The 25,604-nt window shown below is 42.2% G+C and overlaps 1 protein-coding gene across 11 annotated transcripts in view; it reads right to left on the minus strand.

Moving 5' to 3' along the window:
* Positions 1-1,301: 1,301 nt before the first annotated feature.
* Positions 1,302-25,604, minus strand: part of LOC125451012 (paralemmin-2-like) — a 438,977-nt gene continuing 414,674 nt past the window's right edge. For 10 of the 11 annotated variants that reach the window (XM_048527624.2, XM_048527622.2, XM_048527623.2 and 7 more), the window contains 2 exons: positions 13,523-13,710; positions 1,302-6,998 (listed from right to left, as the gene is read on the minus strand). In XM_048527624.2, the coding sequence (XP_048383581.2) occupies positions 6,906-6,998; positions 13,523-13,710 (281 nt within the window). In that variant the 3' untranslated portion in view covers positions 1,302-6,905. Of the gene's footprint in view, positions 6,999-10,995; positions 11,036-13,522; positions 13,711-25,604 lie in introns of all 11 variants that reach the window. The other variant, XM_048527625.2, reaches the window with a different exon arrangement.

The raw sequence follows: 25,604 nt of genomic DNA on the forward strand, positions 1-25,604 counted from the left end.
GGAAGCTCATGGAAGTGTGATGGGCTCGAGGCGGGTCAGGGTGTTTTTTTGCTGGACTCCTCAAGAGATTGCAGCCACTGGAATTCACTAAGTGTCCAATACCATGTTTTGTAAAAATGTAAATTCCGACTTTTCAAAAGACAGACTGAGCTATGCTATCCCTGTATAATCTCACTTCCATTAAAGAAAGCCAGACTGAAACTTTTCTATCAGTGAGTAAATGTGAACTTTGTTAATGTTTTCACAAATAATAATCCACTTGCCAGTGTCTTTGTGGATTGCATTGATGTGTTTTTGTTATTATTCAATCATGGCCGGCATTTATTTCCCATCCCTAACTGCCTTACAGAACGTGGTGATGAGGCAGCATCTTGAATCATTGCTGTCCATGTGGTGTTGATACACTCACAATGCTGTTGGGAAGGGAATTCCAGGATTTTGACCCAGTGATACTGAAGGAATAATATCTTGTTCCAAATCAGAAAGGTGTGTGACTTGAGGGGAAACTTGCAGGTGGGGGTGTTTCCATGCATCCTGGAATTCCCATGCCTGCATTACCCATAGCATGTCTCCCAGGTGGCACTGATGAGCAACAAAGCGGTGCAGGCCTGTGACTGGCTGATTGCTTTTAGCTCTGTGATCCTAGAGAAAGCCCACTGCTACCCAGTAAAGTATCAAACTGGCACAAATCAGTGGGTCTTCCTTAAAAATAAAACAGCAATTGCTGGCTCTTCAACATAAAAAGTTGTCATCAACATTATTAGAATCATCATAGTGCAGAGGAGGATATTTGGCCCATCAAGTCTACACTGGCCCTTTGTGGAACAACTGAGTCTATCACTCATCTGATGGTCTATTTAAAATTAATTTCCAACAAGTGTTCATTCGATTTCCTTTGAAATCATTGATCATGTTCATTCCATAACCCTCATAGGTAGAGAGTTCCAGGTCATCAACACTTACTCACTTTAAAAAATACTTTCTTACATTCCTATGTTAGTGGTCATTTAACCACACGCAATTGTTGCTCAAGCCCATCTAGTTCACTAAAGGGAAGGAAGTCTGCCATCCTTACCTTGTCTCTGTATGGCTCAATCCACAGCAAATGTGTTTGCTTCTCAACACATAGAAATGGACAACAAATGCTGTTGTAGCCAGTTATGTCCATATCCCAAGAAGAAGTAACAATAATTGGAACAATTGTCAAAACTCACACACACACATCAACTGTGCAGTCCAGTTCCCTCGGATTAAAACTAACTTTTTGTTCCCCACACAATGAATAATAATTACAAGAGAAAGATTAAGCAAAGCCAGGTTTTATTGCAACTTAGTCCTGCATAGTGATATACATACTCCATTGGAGCTCTTCTTACAAAAATACTGAGCCAATATTCACTTTAAAATATATTTATAATTCCATAAAGTTTAGGCATTGTTTGGATAACTACATAATAAAAGTTCAGAACATTAGATCGAGAAAATAAAGGTTCAATACTTTGGCATTACCAACAACGACAAAAAAAAATCAGAACCACCCACGTTATTCTGTTGCATCAGTTATATTAGTGACTCATTCTGAACTTTTGGGCAATTGTGATTGACCAGCATCATTTACCTGACTGGCTGACTGACTGAAGACTGATTCTGTTTCAATGGTCAGTACCACATCTTCTAACACACCCTGCTTCATTACATATAGTCCACATCATCATATATACTCTATACCATCAATCATGCTCTACAGCATCAAGTAAACTCTTCATTTTTATGACATTTCGATGCATGCTACATCATAATGGATGTTACCAATGTACCACAAACCTGTAATGCATTTACTTTTCATGACATGCATTTTGCTTCTATATGCACCCAAACCTTCCGGCACTTCCAGTGCTGTGGGGATCTATATGCTGTAATGTAATTACATAGCCTACTCTATTCACCTTACTTTTTTTAATATGTCTAATTCATATCACTCCTTGCACTATCACATCACCTACATTAACTCGTATTCATGTTATCATATATTACCTATTTTATACCACACATTCTACACTAGCCTTGTCCTCATTTTAATATGCATAGTCTACCATATCACATGTTTTGGGCCCTAATTTGCACCAGTAGCAACAGAATTTCTACTAGTGAGATTGGTGTTCGCACTAACTGTGCAATATTCTGTTAGCTTTCAGAGAATTAATGTTAAGTTCACTGAGGGATAGAGGAATATTCTGTTGAAAAAAAACAACAGAAATATATATTGCTGGACTTTGATGAAGTTAGGGTGATGTGAGGCTTATGTGGGGCGCACAGCATAGACCAAGTAAGCTGAATGCCCCGTTTCTGTGCTGTAAATTTGAAGTAAATCTGTGATTAATAGAGGTATGTCTCAGAAACAAGGCAAGTCATAATTACCAACTTAGCATCAGAAAGCACTGGTGGGTTTGGGAAAAGTCAGGTAGATTTTGGACTGATCTCTTCTTTGGTGATCAATTTCCTTCAACTTGAACTGAGAACATCAGTGCCATGCCAGCTGCAGTCCAATCTTCAAAAGTGGGCAAGATTATGGAACAAAATAAGGCTTTCCAATTAAAAAGGAAGTGGCTACTGTTTAAATAGACGACGTCCACAGTAATATGCAGAATCCCCCGTGCATACACATTGCAAGGAGACTTAAAGAAGACAAAATATTTCCATTGCAAAACTGGGGGCTGTAAATTCAAATAGTTGGAGGACTGCTGTTACGCTGAGTATGAAGCTAAGTTGTCTCTGTGGTATTACAGTGGTGTAGTAATCATGACTCAGGACTAGCAATCCAGAGAGTAATATTGGAGATGCGTTCTAACTCTACTGCAGCAACTGGTAGATTTAAACTCAATTAACACATTTGGAAGTAGAAATAAACTTAAAGATGTTGGGGCAAAGAGCACAGGTGCATTGAAGGTGAAACTAGAATAGTAGATTAAGGTGACAAGAATGAAACACTGTACTTAGATTGATGCAGAGGGTTGGAAAGAAGCTTGTTTGGAGGACACGACTGGGTTTAGTGGTCTTCTGTGCTACAGACATGAAATGATGTGATAAAGAATTACATATTAATTACATGCAGGGAAAGTTTGGCATTATTTCTCTCTGTAGTAATCAACACAATACCAAAATAAATTGACAATACTGCATATTACTTCCTTTCTTTTCTGCACTATATCTTTAAGCAGGACAAGTATGTAGTGCACACACAGCACAAAATAATCAGGTCATGACATCTAGACAACCTCACTGAAATATTCCACTTTTACACATCGACAGGTAGATAAACATAATCTCAACTTACAGTGAATGAAAACTACAATATCTCTACCGCACAGCCTTACAGACAATGAGCAGAAGCTTCTTCTTCAACAAAAAATGGTCAGGATACACATTGGTACTAAGTTCAGGGACAAAGTAGGGTGTGCTATTGAGAAGTACTGACCTTTCCATGCACACATCAACCTTTGAGATCCAGGAAACCCTAGCGGAATGATTGGAGTTTCCCTTCCTGTCTAAAGTGTACCGACATCACAAATAGGTCGGAATAGGCTGGTATTCCCACAGATTCTATTTTTTGTTGCACTAACCTGAGTGACAGATTATTTCTCTCATAACTGATTCCAGGATTGCAGTGTTCTTTACAGTAAAGACCTCTATGTTTGACAATCTCCCTAAAGATAGCAATTGAGTGATTGCAGAACCAAGCTCGATTCATTCATTATGTGCATTCATATTTCGAATGGAGAAATTTCTTCACAAAGATATAATAAAAATCAAAGACACAATTCTAAATACTTCAGTTTTGGCAAAAATGATTGTGTGAAGAGAGACTGTTTATGTACTCCATAGAATTCCAAACAATAATATTTTAGTTGTTTGCTTTCCTTAAGGAGATGAAGGACAAAAACAATGAACACATGGCAACACTCTCCTTGGTAAGAATGATATCACAGTTCCTGCATTGTAGCTGGGTCAATATCCTGGAATTCCCTCCTTACTAGCACTGTGGGTCTACCTACTGTACAAAGATTGTATTGGTTCAAGAAAGCAGCTCATCACTGCCTTATCAAGGGAAATTAGAGATGGGCATTAAATGCTGTCCTAGTCAGTGATGCCCACATCTCATGAAAGAATAGTAAAAAAGGTCACCTGTAAATCCCAGATGTTTCAGCAAAACATAAAGGGTTCTGTAAAGAAGAAGGGGGAGGGAAATACTCACAGAGGAAAACCATTAACTGTCTCTGTCAAACTGTATTGATCAATAGCCCTAATTTGTAATGGTGCCCTAATGCTCGAGTGTTCAGAGCAAAACATGGCAATGAGCTGCCATTAAAAAATGTTAGTGCCCAATGACTACAAGCTGACTGGTTAATTTTCCCTGCCTCAACTCTCGGATAAGATACACCACCTTATCTAATTTAATTTCAACCTTTCAAAATGCCTCTTTCTATTCTTTACATTGTAGGGCTTCCTGAATAATGGAATAAACACACATGGAGAGCACAATGCAAAGATAAGTGTTGCCAGGCTTCATGGTAATTGTCTGTATTCTCCAAGAATTGAAAATTAGTCTCCATGACATGGCTGCAAACATTACTCAGGATAAAAGCTGGATGACCAAAAAAAAAGTTTTTTGTACATTTGGCTCATTACATGAATATTGAGTGAAAGTAGGGCTTCTTGGCTGACAGTGTGGTAATTATGAATTTCCCATCAAGATTGCTGGCTTGTTGGATCAGTTTTGAATAATTTCTCATAGAACAAATTGTGTGTTATCCACACATAAAGGAATAAAATCAAAATTGGAATTATATGTTGCAAAATGCAACTGATGATATCTTAATACTCTGCTGCAATGAGGGGACTTAACAGCTTTAGATGGGGATTGAGGTCCAGACGAAAAGTCTGCACCGTTATTATCCTGTCTACGCTTGAAAAACATGCACGTGAGGTACTGAAAAGGCAGGGAACTGCATAGTATGAAGTCACAGCACTGGCACAATGTCATTCTAACACTGTCTGGAGTACAAGTTGCTCCTAATGGGAGTTTAATAATCTTGTCACTTTATTAAGACAAAAAAAACACTGCATTCGAGTAAAACTGACAGCCCCTAGTCATGTTTAGTAGATACAAAATCACAGGAATGAACACTAAAAATCTGTTGTAAGTCTCAAATGATTACCTGATGAAAATAGGATCATGCAATTACTATGCTAGGTCATTCTGTCCTCTTAACTTTTATTAAAACTTAATGCTTTTGCTCTGTGCTTCTTACTGCCCTCCCACAAAGCTGTATTTTTATATGCAACACAGTTTCTGCAGAAGCCCCAGGGATTTTCTGACTAACAGTGTCCACGTGTTTCCATTTGGGCAGCTCAGTTTGATCCTGCCATTTTGTATATTGTTGTTTCTCAGTCCACCTCTTCAATAGAATGCTGATAAATAAATTGCAAGATAAACTGAGAATCTGGGCCTCACAACCTTAACCAAGGGTAGCCTTAGAAAAACATAGACTCAGAGTCGATGTTATCACATGATTCGGGTGCCTCAGATACAGGTTGCCAAAAGAAATGAGATTTCTTTTGTGATAAATCCACTGTCCCGTTGTTGGTTTTCATCCAACACCAAGGAAACTCTCTCTGCAAATCTTTTACTTCCACTGGAGTGATGAACGAGCAAGTCCAATGGCACTTTGCTCCTACATCATGTGACTAGATTCACTGCAATAAATTAAGAAAATAGGAGCAAAATTCTTGGTCCATTGCCTGTGCAGTTAGCATACAAAAGGGCGACTGTGTCTCTGCTGCTGCCAACGCTTAGATAATGTGTCAATGATAAAATTGCAGGCTCAGGGTGTTCACAAAGAGAAAATAACAAATTGATTCAGCCTGATATTCTACAGTGTCCTGCTGAGCACCTTTGTGAAATTTATTGCTTTACACAAAATTCCTTGCCATTCTTGAAAACAGCATTAAGCTACATTTCCACCAGATAGGTAGGAAAGATAATAGCTTTAATTAAAAGGGAATATAAAATATAAATATGGGAAACAGTAGCACAGTGGTAATATCAGTTGATCTAGTCATCTGGCCAAATGATCTAGATCTAAGAATTCAAATCAAGAACATTAGCTGGAAATTTAAATTCAATTAATCAAATAAAAAGATGTTGAATAATTTTTGATTCTCATTAACAATGGTCATGAAACAACCAGATTGATGTAAACACCCAACTGGTTCACTAATATCCTTCAGGGGACAATATCTGCCATTCTTACTCATGTTGCCTCTACATGACTCTAGACCCACAGCAATGTGATCAGCTTTTAATCACTCTTTGAAACCACTGTGCAAAGCATGACAGGAAAGAGCGAGCCACTGTGGGAAGACTTACACCACACTGACTGCAGTAGTTCCAGGGCAGTAGGAATGGGCAATAAATGCTGGCCTTGCCAGAAACCCTACAACCCAAGAACAAATTAAAGCATACACCAAAACGATTGACCATGGCTATATACATGGAGGCTAACAGCATTGGGAGCCTGTGTATCTGTGAATTAAACATAGCCTGTGCAGAAAAAGATACAGGGACAACAACTGTATTTATACATATACAAGCAATTGGCTCTTCACATTATGCAGTCGCTGTTAGGGAATCCTTTTTTTTGCAGTATCTGGGTTGAATCTAAAACCTCAGTGGCTCTAAGTCCATTTCATTATCCTCGCAAAGGTAACCACTAGATCTTCCAACAGAGCAGGTGGCTTTGCAAATGAATAAATGCGCTGCATTGCATCAGTCCTTCAGCAACAATAGCAATAAAACAAATACAAGTTATTCTTGACCCTTTTCCCTTGTGTGACGATGTAAAGGATTACTGCTGCTCCTCGTGGTTGGCATATATACCAGCCTCCCAGCGCAAAGCCATAGCGCTCTTTCGACGGGTCACCCTGGTAGCTTCAAGGACCTGGAAAAATTACAAGGCAAGTGAGTGGGTGTGAGGGAGCAAGAAAAAGAAAAGCCAGTAGAAGTTTTGAATGACAAATTCATTCTTCAAAGTGAGCTCCTATTTCATGCTAACAGGTTACTTGAAATCTTGATATTTTGGTTTACACAGGGTGTAGGTGCCTCAATGTTCAGCCGCAATAATAATTCTAGGATGAGTTCTATTTTCATTTGATTGGAGTAAAAATTGCTAGGAATCCGAGATGTAACAATAAAGCACTGGGAACGTTGGCAGGCCTGTTAATCCCTCAAACACGGTTAGTGATTCAGGAGTGATCCCACATCATGGCAGTTGAAATCATTCAGGTGCTGTACAGTCTAAACATCTGCTTTTCATGTTTTTTTGTGGCATTGTTCTTTTGCCATCCAAGCAGCCTCTCAATTGAATAATGTGGACAGTATTGGTTACAAGTGACATGACGGTGAAAATTTGGAGGATGTGGGTGGAGGTGTAAAATTAACAATCTCATTTCATGTATCAATTTAAATATCAATTCTTGTATTTCCAGAATTAAGAATTTTGAAACCATTCTATTTCTCATTGTGAATATTAATTGTTTTAAAAATACTTCATTTGGTGAATACTGATTGACATTTACTGACACATTTAGGGAATTAACGTGTGGATTTGACAATGACAAAGAATAAATGGAGTGGATGCTCCACTTTGCAGTGACTGCTTCATGCTCTCAGCCTGACCTTACTCCAAGGCACTTAGTGGTACTGAGGGTCGCTGATGCACACTAAAGCCTTTGTCTGCCTTTTTGTTTTGGCGATATTTCCAACATAGGAATCCAATGTTCTAAATGAGAAACTGGGGAGCCATTCACAGTTGCAAGTCTTTGCTGTTAGTCACTCAACTCAGAGTCACTTTGAGATGTATTTGTGGAAATCAATAAACAGGCTGTACCTAAAGATATCATTGGCTAACCGAGGCTGGATTGATTCATAATTGTCACATGATGGTATCCGTTTGAGATACTGAAACTGTGTTCCTGACTTCCTCTTGAAACAGCCTCAGATCAGTGCATGGTATCTGCAGCTCCTGAGTCTCAATCTGACTATTTTATTCTTTTAGGCCTTAATGTATTTAAATAAAATGATTTGTAATGAAACACATTAATTATTGAACTCCAAGCATGACACTGTGTGTCCCTGAATGTATTTATTAATCTGGCAGAATACTTTTTCAGAATGAATTGAGGTAAAAAAACTTTAATAATGGCTCGAGACTGCATGTTAACGAATATCAATTGCAATAATCTGGCAAACTGATTGGCCAGATGTGATGAATTTCTACTGTTTGTTCTTGGGATGTGAACATTGCGGGCAAGACCAGCAATTATTGTCCATCCCTACTTAACCTTGAGAAATGGTGGTAAGCCACCTTCTTGAACTGCTGTGGTCCATGTGGTCTAAATACACTCAGAGCACCATTAAAAAGAGAGATCCAGGATTTTACTCAGCAATGGTGAGGCAGTTCCAGATCTGAAAGATATGTCCCTTGAAGGGAACTTGCAGACTTTACCATGTATCTATGGCCCTCACCTTTCTAGATGGTAGAGGTCGTGGGATTGGAGGGGGCTGTCAAAGGAGCTTTGGTGAGTTGCTGCAATGCAGCTTATAGCAAGTTCGCACTGCTGCCACTGTGCATCAGTGGGGGAGGGAGTAGTTGTTTGAGATGGTGGATGACATGGTAAGCAAGTAGGGTCCATTGCCTTGTGTGGCATCAAACATCTTCAGTGACATTAATGTTAGGATGAATAAACAATGGAGAATTTTTGTCTTATGCTCATGTACACACGCACAATTGAGTCTGCCTATTCAAAGGCAATCACCACCTGCAAATGTAGCAGAGGCAGGTTCAATTAAGACATTCAAGGGGGTATTAGATGATTATTCCGGTAGAAAGATGAACATGGTTATGGGAGAAAAACAGGACAAATGACAAAGTCAAAATGCCCAGGGAGCTAGTACAGACAGAAGGGGCCAAGTGGCCTCCTTCTGCACCATGTCAATTTTGTGATTCTGATTCGGAATGCATTATCAAAAGAGGCTTGCTTTCTTAAGGACTAGCTGTAAGGCCAACCAGTCAGTCAAACACAGCTCATGCTGGATACCACACTCAAGCCCAGCCTGGGTAAACTATGAGAAAATGTACATTGTACTAATGGAAAACAACAGCTGTTTATGAGATGGAGCACTTGTTGGTACAAATCCACAGCAACACCTGGCTACAAGAAACATGGGCTATATAAACACTACATTTCAAATTATTTTAGCCCATTTGACTACCAAGCACTTTTTTGCCATGTGCTGACTGTAATTTTGATACGCGAGTATCTGCTGTGACCGCCACATGGTAAACGGAGAAACAATCAACGATTGGATGAAGGAGAACACAAGAAAATATTTTCATTTGTTTAATACTTTAGTGTCTTCAGCTTGTTTCGAGGCACTTCCAAAGGTCAGAATGGAGAGATGCTATAATACCCTGATCCTCATTTTAATCATGTTGTTTTCCTCACTTTGTCTGTATCACACACCTTTCCTCTACCTGGAGACTGGCCTATGTCCATTTGAACACGTCTCCACCATCATAGTTCTTGGAATCACAGAATGGTGATTGTTCAGAAGGAGGCAACTCAACCTGCCATGTTGACTCTCTGCAGCCAATGTGGCTAGCCTCATTCTCCCATTCTTTGCCTGCAGCATTCCTTCAATTACTTATTCAATTTATTTCTCGAAAGCTATGACTGAATCGCCTCTTTAAGCGATGACAACACAGGAACAGGAGGAGGCTGTTCATCCATTCAATTAGGTTACAATTGATCTGTATCTGAACCTCATTTACCCACCTTCAGACCATAAACCTGCCTAGAAACAAGCATATTAAACCTCAGTTTTGAAGAATTGGTTCTCAGTTTCACTTGCTTTGTGGGGAAAGACAGTTCTAGATTTCCACTTCCCTTTATATGAAGCAGTGCTTCCCTAAAAAGGCTGAGCTGTAATGATCTTAAACACCTCAGTTTCGATGAATGCTTTACCCCTAATAGCCAGGGAACACACATGCTAGACTGAGAGCAGCGGGGCCATTTGAGACCCCAGGGACTGGTCATTCCTGCCCTTTTGCAAATCATCACAGGCCCAGATAAGGATCCCATACTTAAAGTCATGACGTTCCCTTCAGCACATCACTACAAACACACTCCTCAGCCTTTACTATAACTTAGACCGTTTAGCCCCATTCTAATTGTGAGAGTGAAGCAATTCCATTGGAAACATCCAAAATACATTACTTTAACATGTAGAAGATACAGCAGATACTCTCCATAACGCAACAATTCAATGTATTAGCACCCAAACCAGTTACTGCTGATAATGAGGAGCAAGAGGAATTAGCTGTTGGCTACAAATGTTGCCAGAATACCAAACAAAAACCTGTTTGGTTGTAGCCACAGTTTAGCACTGTAAGATTTAGCACCCCAAGTTTGTTTCATGATGATGAACACACGCGACCGCTTAAACTTGAAATTCATTGTTGCTAAAATTGTTAGGAGTATGGGTGAAAGGTCACAGGAGTTTGCCCAGAAAAACGCACTCAACAACAGATCAGTAACTTATCCGTGCCTGAGCAAGTTGTTCTGAGTGTTATTCCCGAGTCTCCTTAAGGCTGAGGAAGGATGAACCTGCTGTTACTGAGACAGGGAGGTCAGGAAGCACATGGAGTGTCAGCTCATTAGATATTGCCTTGGCACAGATCAGCTGCTAGTGATGGGAGGAGCTGGCACCACAGTCAGACATGTGGCTGTGTTATTACAAATGGGGGAGGTTGATTAGGCTGGTTAAGAAGGAAGCAGTGTGAGAGAGAGAGAAAAAACAGTTGCAGAGATTTGTAACCAATGAGGAGTCATCGTGGATCAATTAATTGATACTTGAACCCGTTTTTTCAAACTCACTTTCCTGGGATTCCGAATCTGGTGAAGTTGATTACTCCATCTGTGCCATGTAAAACAGCGCAACATTACAACAATGTAAAGCCCTGCAGCTTCGTCCTTTCCATTAAGGGGAGCAGAACATGCTAAGATAATGAGATACACACAGTACATTTCTGTCATCTTTATTCTTTCCTGGGATGTGGGTGTCTCTGGTAACGTTCCCTCATTTGTTTTGTCCATTCTTAAATGGCCTTAAACTGAATGGCTTGCTCAGCCATTTCAGACAGCAGTGATGAATCAACTAGGTTGCTATGGCCCTGGAGTCACATCTAAATCAGACCATTTAAGGATGATACACTTCCACCTTCAAAGGACATTAGTGAACCAGGTGGGTTTTTTAAAAAAGACAATTGATTAGTGGTTCACAGTCACCATTAGGATTGATTTTATTTCCAGATTTTTAGGGAATTCAAATTTCACCATCTGGAAAAGGTGGCATGGTGACACAGTGGTTACCACTGCTGACTCTCAGCGCCAGCGACCAGAGTTTGATTCTAACCTCGGGTGACTGTCTGTGTGGTGTTCACACATGTTCCCAGTGTCCGCGTGGGTTTCTGCTGGGAGCTCCGGTTTCCTCGCACAGTCCAAAGATGTGCGGATTAAGGGGATTGGCCATGCTAAATTGCCCGTAGCGTTCAGGGATGTGCAGGCTGGGTTGATTGACCATGGAAGACACAGGGTTATGGAGATGAGGTAGAATGCTCTTCAGAGGGTCAATGTGGACTTGATGGGCTGAATGGCCTGCTTCCACACTGCAGGGATTCTATGAATGTTCTACCAGAGCTGCTTATCGTAAAAGGAATAGATTGGCAATTATTTTACCATGTTGGGTTTCAAACACACGTGCCCTGAACATGAGTGTGGTGTTCTTGAATAGAAGTCCAAAGTGCCATTATCCCTGTGCAGCTGCCTCGCCTGTCAAGTTTTCTGTAGTTTCATTTGTTGTTTTATACCTATCCATGCTCTCTTCTGTAGACATTACACCCTATTGCTCAACATGGGCACGTTCCAATCTACATCCCCCACTGGACTCCTGGTACAGCTGGCCATTCACGTGTTGCTGGTGTGGGATTTGGCTGCGGGCATAACGTCTGTCATGTTTCCTATAGTGCAACAGTGGTTACACTTCAAAATGTACTTCACTGGCTGTAAAGTGGTTTTATGATGTCCTGGGGTCATGAAAGGCCTTGTAAAAAAATGCAAGACTTTTCCATTTTTTGCGCATTTGCTGTTACAAGATTGGAAAATGGGCATTAGGGACTTTTACTGGATGGGACAGTTGTTGGTGGGGGGGACATGTGAGAAACTTTCCAAGGGTGTTTCCTATCAGAGCTACTTATCCTGCTTTACCATGCCTGTCCTCAGGTCGGTGATAAGTGTAACATGATTATTGTTATATTTCTATTTCAGATAAATGGGATGAATATCTTATAATTCACTATCCAACTCTTGGGTCTTTACTCAAAAAGCAAACAGGTGCAAGCAAATTTAAAAGATCAAAAAGGCACAAGATTCAGAAAACACACAAGACCACAAATGCGAAACCGCAAGACTTGGCCACCTCCAGAAACCCTCAGATGAGCTAAATAGGTTGCAAATGGAAATACAATTACTTTGATCTTAAATTGTCTTCTTCCGATCCCCGTCAAGGTCATCACTGACCTTTCTTCATTCTGATTGAGATTTATCATCATTGTTACTTACCTTTATACTCCTGATCTCATTTGTATTTGACCATATGAAAAGATAATTATGGGAGGAAGTTGTTGAGGTAGAAGGATCATAGTGGGAAAGTAAATTCATTGACTCTTCTTGTAAAGATATCCAATCCTAGTCAGGTAGCACAGACAGTGGCCATTTGGCTCTTCAGTGTTTGTGCTGGCTCTGTGAAAGAACTATTCCAATTAGCACCATTCTCACTGCTCACATTCATGCAGTAGCCTCTGGTTTACACCTGAGGGTGAACAATCATTTTCATGGCAATCTCAACCAAATCTGATATTTGAAAGGCTTCTATCAAGTTCTTTTTCTTTAACACGATGGGGATTTTTATTACTCTTGAAATGAAAGGTTTGCTGCACCCTTTCACAGGACAGTTAAGGGAGTATGTGGGCCAGACCAGATAAGGACGGCAGATTTTCATCCCTAACGGGCATTAACGAATCAGATTTTATTTTACAACAATCAATGATAGTTTCCTGCTCACCATATTGAGACTAGTTTCCAACTCCCGATTGAGAACTTAAATATAAGTTCCACCAACTGCCCTGGACTCTGAATGACTAATTCAGTGCCATTACTGGTACACCAGTTTCTCCCAAACACACAATCCTTCCTGTTTCTAGTAAATGCTGACAAAGAGACTGGGTGAGCTAACTCTTCCAAAGGCACGGGGGGGCCCATGGTCAATCTCCCCACTTCGCTCACTGAATGGACCCTACAACCCCCTTAACTTCCAGCATTGCCAACACAAGACTCAGCTGCTCACATTGGGCTCGTCCCGCCTCTCTCTCCGTTTAACCTTCTGTATCTCAAAGTCTTCCAGTAATGTCTCCATCAGTCCCCTGGAACGACCTGGTCCAGAAGGCTCCTGTTCTGCAGGTGTGCAGTCTGGCTGTGGAAGAAGCGTGGGGCTTTCAGTCGATGGTGACACTGAGCCAGACTTTTCAATTTTTCCTGCAATCAGAAGAGCTCAACAATAACACCAGACAACATCAACATGACATAAAAAAGTATGGCAAATAACAAATGGCAAAGGAGGCTATAAGGATATAATTCAGGATTAATGTGAGACAACTTTGGATATTTTAAATGCAAGAATGTGACCTATTGCTAATAACACAGCAAAACTGAAATTATTCGAGAAGTGTGGGAAATGATGAATAGTAAGGAACTGTGTTTGAGATGCTGTCGAAACTGAGAGTGATATTTTGCATCAGATACATTGTTCCTGCATTCCCAATAACTTCACTGTACAGGTTTGAGAGGTTGGGGGTTGGTTGGGTTAAAGGGAGCTGGAGGTAGGGAAGTGACTTTAATTGGCACAGAGGTCTCTCCATGCCCCACCATTGCTCAACACCAACCTGTACTAGTATGCCCACAGTGTGGGCCTCTCCCTGGGTGGAACAGAAAGTCAGGGATGGCTAGGAAGGTGATGTGTTGCATCTTAGCAGTGCCCCCCTGCCCACTTATTCACTAGCATGGCACTGTGGTATTCTACCCTGTGGTTCTCCCGTGTAGTAGGAGGACTCAATTTGCTCTGAAGTCATAGAATCATTCAGCGTTGAAACGGACCCTTTGGTCCAACCAGTCCATGTTCCCAAACTAAATTAGTTCCAACTGCCTGCGCTTGGTCCATATTCCTCCAAATCCTTCCTGTCGATGAACTTATCCGCGTATCTTTTAAACATTGTAACTGAACCTACATCCAACACTTTCACTGGCAGTTCATTTCCACACTGTGTAAAAAAGTTGCCCCTCATGTCCCTTTTAAATCTCCTTCTCTCACCTCACCTTATCTATGCCCCTCATGATTTATAAACCTCAGTAAAAGTCACCCCTCAATCCTCGGTGTTCCAGTAAAAAAAGGTCCCAGCATTTCCAGTCTATTTTTATATCATAAACACTGTATTCCCAGCAACATTCTGGTAAATCTTTTCTGAGCCCTCTCCAGTTTAATAATATCCTTCCTATAACATGGTGACCAGAACTGCACACAGTACTCCAGATCAGGCTTCACCATTGTCCTTTACAACCTCAACATGACATCCCATACCCAAAGGTCTGAGCAAGCACGCTAAATAACTTCTTAACCACCCTGTCTACCTGTGATGCAAATTTCAAAGAATTATGTACCTGAACCTCTAGGTCTCTCTGTTGTACAACCCTACCTAGGGCCATGCCATTAACTGTATAAGCCCTATGCTTATTCCATTTGCAAAAAGCAGTACCTCACATTTATCCAAATTAAACTCCATCTCCCACTCCTCAGCCCATTGACCCAACTGATCAAGACCTCTCAGTAATCTTAGATAAACTTCTTCACTATCCATTATACTATCAATCTTGGTGTCATCTGCAAATATACTAACCTTGCCTCCTATATTCCTGTCCAAATCATTTACATAAATGACAAACAAAATAAACCCAGTACCGATTGTAGTTAGCATTAGCCAAATCAAATGATTAAACTATATTTTTACAGTTGCTTTGATCATGATTACCCAAGAGTGGTGAGCCTGTGGAATTCATTACCACAGGAAGAAGTTGATGACACAATACTGAATGTATTCAAGAGGTGACTAGATATAGCACTTGGGGCCAATGGGATCAAAGGTTATGGGGAGAAAGCAGGATCAGGCTATTGAGTTGGACGATCAGCCATGATTGTGAAGAATGGAAGAGCAGGCTCGAAGGGCTGAATGGCTTCCTCCTGCTCCTGTCTTTTATGTTTCTAGGTTACATTTTTCGAGTTGTTTCATTGATGATAGCAGAAGGTTATAGCATCGTATCCCACTTCAGGGACTTGACACCAAATCAAGGCATTTTAGAAATCGAAGCATTTTACCCTGCACCCATCAGAACCAGGGCACACAAAACAAACTTGGGGAAAAGAAAGAGACTGCATTTTATACAGCATGGGAGAGGATGATATGTGGGTTATCACTGGATTGGAGATTAGTGATGCAGCAAGAACATCAATCATTTCTGTGTTGTTCACTATCTCACTGGCCATCCACAGCTCAGAGCAAGCTGCTTATGCTGAATCAGCCTGCAATGCTCTGAAGAGTGCATTTACTATTTGATGTGATTCTGGGATTGGAAATTACTGGTTAAATAATTTGGACTGTTGCTAAGATTTACTCTGAAAACCACTTTGACATTACCTATTGTGAGATGCATGTGCATGGGGAACCTGTGGATGTGGTGGAACTGGATTTCCAGAAGGCATTTGACAATTTGCCACACCAAAGGCTGCTACATCAGATAAAGTTGCACGGCATTACAGGCAATGTATTGGCATGGATCGAGGATTGGTTGACCAGTAGAATGCAAAGAGTAGGGGTACATGGGTGTTTTTCTAGTTGGAGGTCAGTGGCTAGTGGTGTGCCTCAGAGGTCAGTGTTGGGACCGCAATTGTTTACAACTTACACAGATGATTTGGAGTTGGGGACTAAGTGTGGTGTGTCAAAATTTGCAGTTGACACTAAAGTGAGTGGTAGAGCGAAGTGTGCAGAAGACACTGAAAGTCTGCAGAGGGATATAGATAGTCTAAGTGAGTGGGTAAAGGTCTGGCAGATGGAGTACAATGTTGATAAGTGTGAGGTCATCCATTCTGGTAGGAATAACAGCTAAATGGACTATGTTTTAAATGGTAAAAAATTGCAGCACGCTGCTGTGCAGAGGGACTTGGGTGTCCTTGTGCCTGAATCACTAAAAGTAGGATTGCAGGTGCAGCAGGTAATTAAAAAGCAAATGGGATTTTGTCTGCCATTGCTAGAGGGATGGAGTTTAAAAACAGGGAAGCTATGCTGCAGCTGTATAGGGTCCTTGTGAGACCACACCTGGAGTACCGTGTGCAGTTTTGGTCTCCTTACTTGAGAAGGGATATACTAGCACTGGAGGGAGTGCAGAGGAGATTCACTGGGTTGATTCCAGAGTTGAGACGGTTGGGCTATGAGGAGAGACTGAGTAGGCTGGGATTATACTCATTGGAATTCAGAAGAATGAGGGGAGATCTCAAGGAAACATATAAGATTATGAAGGGAATAGATAAGGTGGAAGCAGGGAGGATGTTTCCGCTAGCAGGTGAAACTAGGACTAGAGGGTGTCACCTCAAAATAAAGGGAAGCAGATGTAGGACTGAGGTCAGGAGGAACTTCTTCACCCAAAGGGTTGTGAATCTGGAATTCCCTGCCCAGTGAAGCGGTTGAAGCTACCTCACTGAATGTTTTGAAGGCAAGGCTAGATAAATTTTTGAACAGTAAAGAAATCAAGGGTTATGGTGAGTGGGCTGGTTAGTGGAGCGGAGTGTCAAAAAGATCAGCCATGATCTTATTAAATGGCAGGGCAGGCTTGAGGGCCGGATGGCCTACTCCTGCTCCTAGTTCTTATGCTCTTATGTGCTCAAAGCTACATATGTAAATACTCAGCACCCTGTTTTATAGAGGCAAAATGAATTTGTATATACACCACACCTTTTCAAAAGTAAGGACCATGGAAACAGCCAAATTTTGCTGCATTCCCATGACAATACACTGACCTATTGGAATCTACCTGCCTGACTGAGAATTAAGATTGATAGTTCACTGTGGTGGTGGAAGCAGGCAATGACCCAATATTGATTAGATGAGCCCAATGGCATTCTACAGTACTGTAACAAAGATTCCACAACTCTTTAGGAAATCAATGACAATAAAACCTGACAAAAGCTGAAATTGGCTCACAAAAACCCCCACAATTTCTCTTTCAATTTTTCTCAGATTGAATAATCCATGAAATAGCTAATTCTGGAAACTTCACTGCTGAGCAGTCAGACTGACAATTGGGATGCGTCCCAAACAGGCACTTTCACCACAATTTAAGAAATTTTATTCCCCAATGCTAAGGCTAACAAAAGGAAGGAAAGCAGAAAGCAGAACAAGAGATAATTATTAATCTTTTTGTGTCATTTCTGTTCCTCTTGCAAGAAACAACGGATTGTGTCCATATTTTTTAAGAGGTACTTATTTCTGTCAGAATTGCGTTAAACTAAAAATATCTCACTTGTCCTGAACAGAGTAACTAAGAGTGTGGATTCCTGTTCTAAGTGAACGTTTTCTTTATAACTTGAATTCAAACGAGATGACCATTTCAGCACAAAAGTATCACAAGCGATGCAAGTTCACATTATGTAATTGTGATATTTGTCAAATCTGTGTCATGTGAGCATGAGTTAAATGCACTTGTTCCCTCTGACATCTCTTTATCTTTATACATCCATCAGCTCTACAACCTCTGAGATCTCTGTGCTTCTCTGGCTTTGACTTCTTGAGTGTCCCCGATTTTAATGTGGTCCACCACCGGTGGCTGAGACTTCAGTTGTCTGGGCTGCCCTAAAAACGGGAAAATCTCTTCTTAAACACCTCAATCTTGTCCTTTTCCTTAAGTATCTTCTTAGAGCCTATTCTTTGACCAAGTTATCTGCTCTGATAAATCCTTACGGCGCTCGCTGTCAAATTTGGTCATGATAATGTTGCTGTGAAGCCTCTTGGGATGTTTTGATATGTTGAAGATTCTTTGTAAAAAAAATGCAAGTTGTTTTCATTGTTTGCTTTTACTTGCAGCCAAGTGAGCCGTCCCCAGACAGCAAGTAAAAACCAACTCCAAAAACATGGCTTCAACAACACCCTTCATCGAGAAGGGCTCACAAATCATACAGGACACAAAGGATCAACCGATATTACAGGACTGACTAAATTTCATAGAATACCACAGCACAGAAAGAGATCCTTCAGGTCATTTCCCCTGTGATATCCCCTAAAAAGAACTATTCAATGAATCCCACTCCCCTATTCTTCTTCACAGCCTTGCAATTTTTTCCCCTGTTGGGTAATTTAAAGGTACTGGAAGTTACAATCAAATTTGCTTCCAATTTTGTTGCCGTGTATCCCAGACTGTAACCACTCACTGTGCAAAGAAAGAAAATTCTCGTCGCTTTGGTACAGTGAAGATTCATTAATCCCTGGGATGAGGGGGTTGTCCTATGACAACAGACTGAGTAGTTTGCTTTTATATTTCTGGATTTAAGAGGACGAAGTGGTGATCTCATTGAAACATACATGATTTGGAAGGGGCGTGATTAGTTGGATGTTTCTTTCAGTCAGGGAATCTAATGCCTGGTTGAGGCAATTTGGACTGTGATGAGCAGAAATTATTTCACTCAAGAGTTGTGAATCTTTGGAATTCTCTACCCCAGCAGGTTGTCAATTTTCTTGACTATGGATACATTCAGAGCTCAGATGGACTCATTTTTGGCATGCCAGGGAATTAGGCAACGTGTGGAACACAAGAGGAATATGAGAACTGAAGCCCAAGATCAGCACGAATGTACTGAATGGCAGATCAAACTCAATGGATCAGATGGTCTATTCCTGCTCTTATGTTTTTCTACCTCAACTACCAATGAATATAGTCACTCCTTATTTTGTCTAGCTCCTCAGAGATTTGATTTCAAGAATATTCTATTGCATATAAAGAGATTTCAGACATCTTGTGGTTGTGGCTGGAATTTTGTAGATGGACGTCCTATTTTTTCACCTATTTGTGGAGTGAACACAAACACCGACATCAAAAAACAGAAGCCTGATTACTGATATGGAGCAAAGTCTTTTGGTTTTGGAGTGGGCAAGGTTGGAAGCTGTTTGCTTGGTTGTCACACCTAGACTTCAGGGAGATACTAAGAACTGCAGATGCCAAAGTCAGGGAGCTCAGGATCTGTGTGTTTTGTAGTTTTTCACAGCAGCCACTAGAGGTCAGTAGAAATCCAGAATCTGCAGCACTGAGCACTGGAGAAAGTCAGGCATCTCTTTTGCATTTTCCTATCTTCTTTCCAGTGTTTGCAGTGTGTAATGTACATTGCAGTTGCGGGGGGCATCAGCAATTCATAAAGTCAGAGTCAAAACAGCACAGAATGAAGCAATTTGACCCAGAGGTCGTCCTGGTGTGAAATACAGCAATCCATTTAGTCCCACTTCTCTTTCTCCTCACAGCCCTACAAAAACTTATTTCCCTCAAGCGACAATCTGATTTATTTCAGAAATCAATGTCCCCACCTTCCTAAGCAGTTCCACGTTTAATAAGTTCTTCCTTGCATATCCTCCATGTCTTTTGCCCAATTTGTATCCTGATATCGTGAGGGCTTGTATCCACAAAATCCTTTGTCACAACTACAGGAAGTCCCAAACAGTAACTGGGAGGAGCCTTTCTTGTCTATATGTACAATAATGTTGTAAAGGCACCATAATCCTAGAGGACCATAGGGCTGCTTGCTCATGAGAGAGAGGTAATGGGTGGCAGCTAAACCTGAGAGTCACCACACCTCAAGGTGAGGAGGTGAAACCTTTATGGTGCAGGAATTGATTTTGTGGTGTTAGTTTCACTCTGTATCACAAACCAGCTATCCAGCCAACTGAGCTAACTGAACTGCAATAATCTTGCATGCCTCTGTCAAATCACCCCTCAATCCATTTCATTCTCAGGAGAATAACCCCAGCTTCTCTAACCTCACTGTGAGGCCTAACTCCAGTCCCTCCCAATCCCAGGAACCATTTGGGTGAATCTCTTTTGCACTCGGTCAAGGACTCACCTGCCCTCCCGAAAGTGTATGTCAGCATAATGCACACAACACTCAAGTGGTGACCTGGGCCATTTCAAAATTTGGCATAACATTCCCGCTTTTGATCTCAATGATTTTATTTATCCAGCCTTAGATCCCATGTGCTTTGCTAACCACTCTCTCAATGTTCCTTGCCATCTTCAAAGATCAATCCATGCGAACCCTCAGGGTCCTCTGTCCACGGACACACTTTAGAATTGCACCATTGTATTGCCTTTCCCCATCTGTCCCTCAAAGTGCACCACTTCACACGTCGGCCCCTCCTGTCTGTCTATGAACATGCAGTTGCAGTTGATTGGTATCAGCCTCACTGTTGCCACAGCTCCAAGTTTGGTATCACCCACACCTTTCGAAATGCCTTTAATGTGCCACTTGACGGATTTCCAATAATTCCACCTGGTGGATGAGTTTTGGAGTTCTGTATTTTACTATAGCTTCCCTTCCCTGCACAATATAGAATAGCTCCATATCCAACACACATTAGCATTCAACGTGGGCCTTGCTGTTTCACACACAAACATCAATTACTAAAAGCATCAGATTGAACCGCAAAGCACCTGCATTTTTTTTTGCAATGGCAAGAAGTAATAAATATTGTACAAAATTTGAAGCTTAGACCACACTCTGGAAGTGGTTGATCACAGTTCTATGCGTGTTATTAATCATTGGGCCACAGAATCACCTCTAATTCTGGAAGTCAGGGGTACAAGCTGGTTTTAGACCCTCCTGTAACAGTTTCCCAGGGATTTGGACACATAATCTCAGCTGACCCTTTGGCATGGTATTCAGTGAATGGGCATCAGGTGCTAAATAAGTGTGTGGAGTTGTGTAATCCTGGGAGTGCACCTGATCCTGTCAGTTTTGGCTCAAACTATTTCCTCATCTGTACACAATAGATCATCACTGCCTTCACTGGAATAGGAGCACAACTGGGAAAGGGAGAAATTGTATCAGTGATATTGGGAACTGCAGATGCTGGAGAATCCAAGATAATAAAGTGTGAAGCTGGATGAAAGAATTTGCATTTAGATAGCACCGTTTCCAATATCAGAATGTCCCAAATTGCTTTACAGACAATTAAGTAAAACTTACAAAAACATGATATCTTTCAGTATTGTCTGTTCAGGGGCAAATATATTTTATGTGACAGTGGGATGGCATCCCCCCGATCTTTGTCAAATTAGTGCTCTGGGATCTTTTACATCCACCCACATGGCCAGCCAAGGTCCTCCGTACAATACCAGGATCATTAGCTGCCACTTCCAGGAGATGCTACCACCAGATACACATTCACCTCCCCTCCCTCGTCCACCTTCCACAAGGACTGTTATCTCTGGGACACCTTGGTCCACTCCTCCTGCACTCCCAGCATCTCCCCTAGCTCCCCCCTCCCCACAGCCTCACTGCACCTTCCCCTGTAACCAGAGAAGGTGTAACACCTGCCTATTTACTTCCTCCCTCCTCGGTATCCAAGGGCCCAGACACACCTTCCAGGTGAAGCAGCACTTTACCTGCACTGCACCGAGTCTAGTCTGCTTTACTTTAGAGAAACAAAGCGTAGACTGGGCGACTACCTCGCAGAGCACCTATATTCTGTCTGCAAAAAAGACCATGAACTTCCAGTGACCTGCCGTTTCAATGCACCAACTTGTTCCTGGCCAACATCTCTGTTTCAGGCTTGTCACACTGCTCTACTGAAGCTCAGCTGAAGCTGGAAGAACAGCATCTCATTATCTGCTTGTGAACTCTGCAACCTTCTGGATTCGACATCGAGTTCAACAATTTTAGGGCTTGATGCACCTTCTCTCATGTTTTTAACCCAACCCTCACACACCAGGCCTTGTTATCACAAGGCCTGCTATTACACATAACCCATTGTTAGCCACGTAAAGTCCCCATTAGTAGGTATTCATTCTCCTCGGCTGACTATTATCCACTCCTTAAACTGTTTGTCCCTCTCTTTGGGCTCTGTGTCTACTTTTCGTTTACTCTTCAGCCCCTATCCCCATCCCACCATCTGCATTAGAAAAAACATTTTCCTAGCTAGCATCAGTTCTTAGGAAGGGTCACTGGACCCGAAGTGTTAATTGATTTCTCTCCACAGATGCTGCCAGTCCTCCTCAGCTGTTCAGATTTTTTTTGTTCTTGTTGGCCTCAGTGCAATATCTGATTCACAGCCAAGTGGTTCAGATAGTAGAGCATTCCCTCAGTACTGCATTGGGAAGTAAAAGCCTGGAGGAGGCACTTAAACCTGGAGCCTGAACCTGCACACTCTCAATTCAGCGGCAACCGAGAGCTGAGCTCAGGTGAACAGACTGTCAGTGCTCTCAACCTGCAGTTGACCTGCCAACAGAAGCTCTAGGAAGCTGAGAGAGAGTAAGAACTACTGATGCTGCAGTCAGAGATAACAGTGTGGAGCTAGAGGAACTCAGTAGGCCAGGTAATATCATTTCTGAAGAAGGGTCCCAACCCGAAATGTCAGCTTTCCTGCTCCTCTGATGCTGCCTGGCCTGCTGTGTTCAAACAGCTTCACACTGTTACTGCTAAAAAGCTGACACTTGCCCATCGGAAGACCTTACGGCGCAGTGGTTAGCTTCCCTGACTCTGAGACAGAAGCTCTGGGTTCAAGACCAGCTCCAGGATGCATTCGTTTGAGATGAATTCACAAAGAGACCAAACAGGCTGAGTGTCACCCCTTTGAACAGTCAGAGAGAGAGATTCTGGCTCTACTGGGTGATACAGAGGTAGCAACCTTACCACCACAGGCTTCAAATGCAAGTGAGAAGTGTGTATGCCCACAGCAACCTGGGATATCTGGGGAAATCGGTGGGCTGAGCAATGACCTGGATCAGATTGGCGCCATGGGCACATTTCCACATTTCCTTTGGAGTGTATGCCCTGCCCCTATTCCTGGTGGGGGCGCTGCGGACGGTTCCTGCCTCAAGGGCTGAGAACTGCAGCCCAGGAAATTTGGACTCTTCCTGCAAAGAAATTAATTTTGCCCTCTCGGGGGAATGCCCGAATGAAGCACCATCATGCCTGGAAATGTTACAAGGTTCAGGAACACGAGCAAATGCAAGTGACCATCACCCACCCTTTCAGGAAAATTCTGACCTCCTGATATTTTATTTCCAGTGTGGGGATTTGTGGGGGCAGAGAATAAATGAGAATTGGTGACATTTTTTAAACCAGAAACAGGCAGTTACTGCTATGACTTCATCCTGGCACGATGACAGTGTCTGAACTGTGGGAGTGGATCGGTGCCAAGGAAAGGTGGGGGGGTTTGGGGGCAGACAATGTACAGACTGAATACACAAGCCTGCTCTGGAAAGCGTTTAAAGAGAACTGATCAAACACGAATGACAGGGTCAAGTTGCGGATGGGGGAAAGCAACGTAAAAGCCAAGTTTGCCAGCATATCTGACCTCAGAAGGGGGCGAACCACAGATCCAACAGAATTGTGTCTTGGCTGAATGGATTAAGTGATAAGGAATGGTTGCCTGGACAAGGCAAGAGACAGCCAGGTTATTTAAGATAACAAAGTGTGGAGCTGGATGAACACAGCAGGCCAAGCAGCAACTCAGGAGCACAAAAGCTGATGTTTCGGGCCTAGATCCTTCATCAGAGAGGGGGATGGGGAGAAAGGGGGAGGCAGACCGAAGATGGAGAGAAAAGAAGATAGGTGGAGAGGAGAGTATAGGTGGGGAGGTAGGGAGGGGATAGGTCAGTCCAGGGAAGACGGACAGATCAAGGAGGCGGGATGAGGTTAGTAGGTAGGAAATGGAGGTGCGGCTTGAGGTGGGAGGAAGGGATGGGTGAGAGGAAGAACAGGTTAGGGAGGCAGAGACAGGCTGGGCTGGTTTTGGGATGCAGTGGGGGGAGGGGACGAACTGGGCTGGTTTTGGGATGCGGTGGGGGAGGGGGAGATTTTGAAGCTGGTGAAGTCCACATTGATACCATTGGGCTGCAGGGTTCCCAAGCGGAATATGAGTTGCTGTTCCTGCAACCTTCGGGTGGCATCATTGTGGCACTGCAGGAGGCCCATGATGGACATGTCATAGAAAGAATGGGAGGGGGGAGTTAAAATGGTTTGCGACTGGGAGGTGCAGTTGTTTGTTGCAAACCGAGCGGAGGTGTTCTGCAAAGCGGTCCCCAAGTCTCCGCTTGGTTTCCCCGATGTACCAAAGTAGCAGCAGCAGCAAACAGAGAATGAAGCAAGCTAGTATTTCATGGGACATGGAACGTGCAAGAAAAATGGAACTGAGATGGTTAAGATGATTCAAGTCGTTGATTGGGTGGAAAAAGAAAAGCGATTTTCTCTGGCAGGAGACTTCAGAACCTTAAAAACGAGAGCAACACTTTTCAGGGGCGATTTCAAGAAACACTTCTACACACAAGGGCTGATAGAAACCTCAGACACTGGCCCCTGCACACCTCTAAATGTTGCTGATGTTGGGGGCCCATTAAAAAAGTCAAAACTACAACAATATGCATTTATGTAGCATCTCTCAACTCGCAAAGTATTTCACTGAAGTGCTGACAAAGACAGTTTGATGCTGATATGAGGAGAGGTGACCTTAGGTTCATTCAAAGGTGTAGATATTCCAGGTCTTTTCAAAAGGATGACAAAGCAAGTGAGAGACCATCCTCACCATTTACCTGTCCACTTATTTTTGCATCATTCACAAACTTGGAGATAGAACATTCACTTCCATTATCCAGGTCATTAATATATGCTGTATCCCTGACACTGATCCCTATGGCACTATGCTACAGGTTTACCACCCCAAAAATGCCCACTTTATCGTTTCTTCTATTAATTTGCCAATCCTCTATTGATCTTAATATGCCATATCCAAACCCTTGGGCTCTTATTAAGTGGCCTAACGCATGGTACCTTACAAAAAAGGAGGAAGTGGAGAGGTTTCGGGAGGGAAGCCCAGAAAGATTAGGGCTTCAGCACAGTCAGACAGTTGAAGCAGACACTAAGAATTCTTGGCACGGTGGCAGCGCCATTTCTCTAAACCAGAACTCCCATGTACAAGTCCCACCTGCTCCAGAGGCACATAATAACACCTCTGAATAGAGAATATCTAGAGCTGATAAGAGAATATCTATAAGCGGAGACAATAGCAATGTTTAAGAGGCATTCAGACAGGCACATGAACAGGCAGGGGATAGCAGAATATGGACCA

Source organism: Stegostoma tigrinum, chromosome 3 (assembly GCF_030684315.1).
Source record: "Stegostoma tigrinum isolate sSteTig4 chromosome 3, sSteTig4.hap1, whole genome shotgun sequence".
NCBI classification, from domain to species: Eukaryota; Metazoa; Chordata; class Chondrichthyes; order Orectolobiformes; family Stegostomatidae; genus Stegostoma; species Stegostoma tigrinum.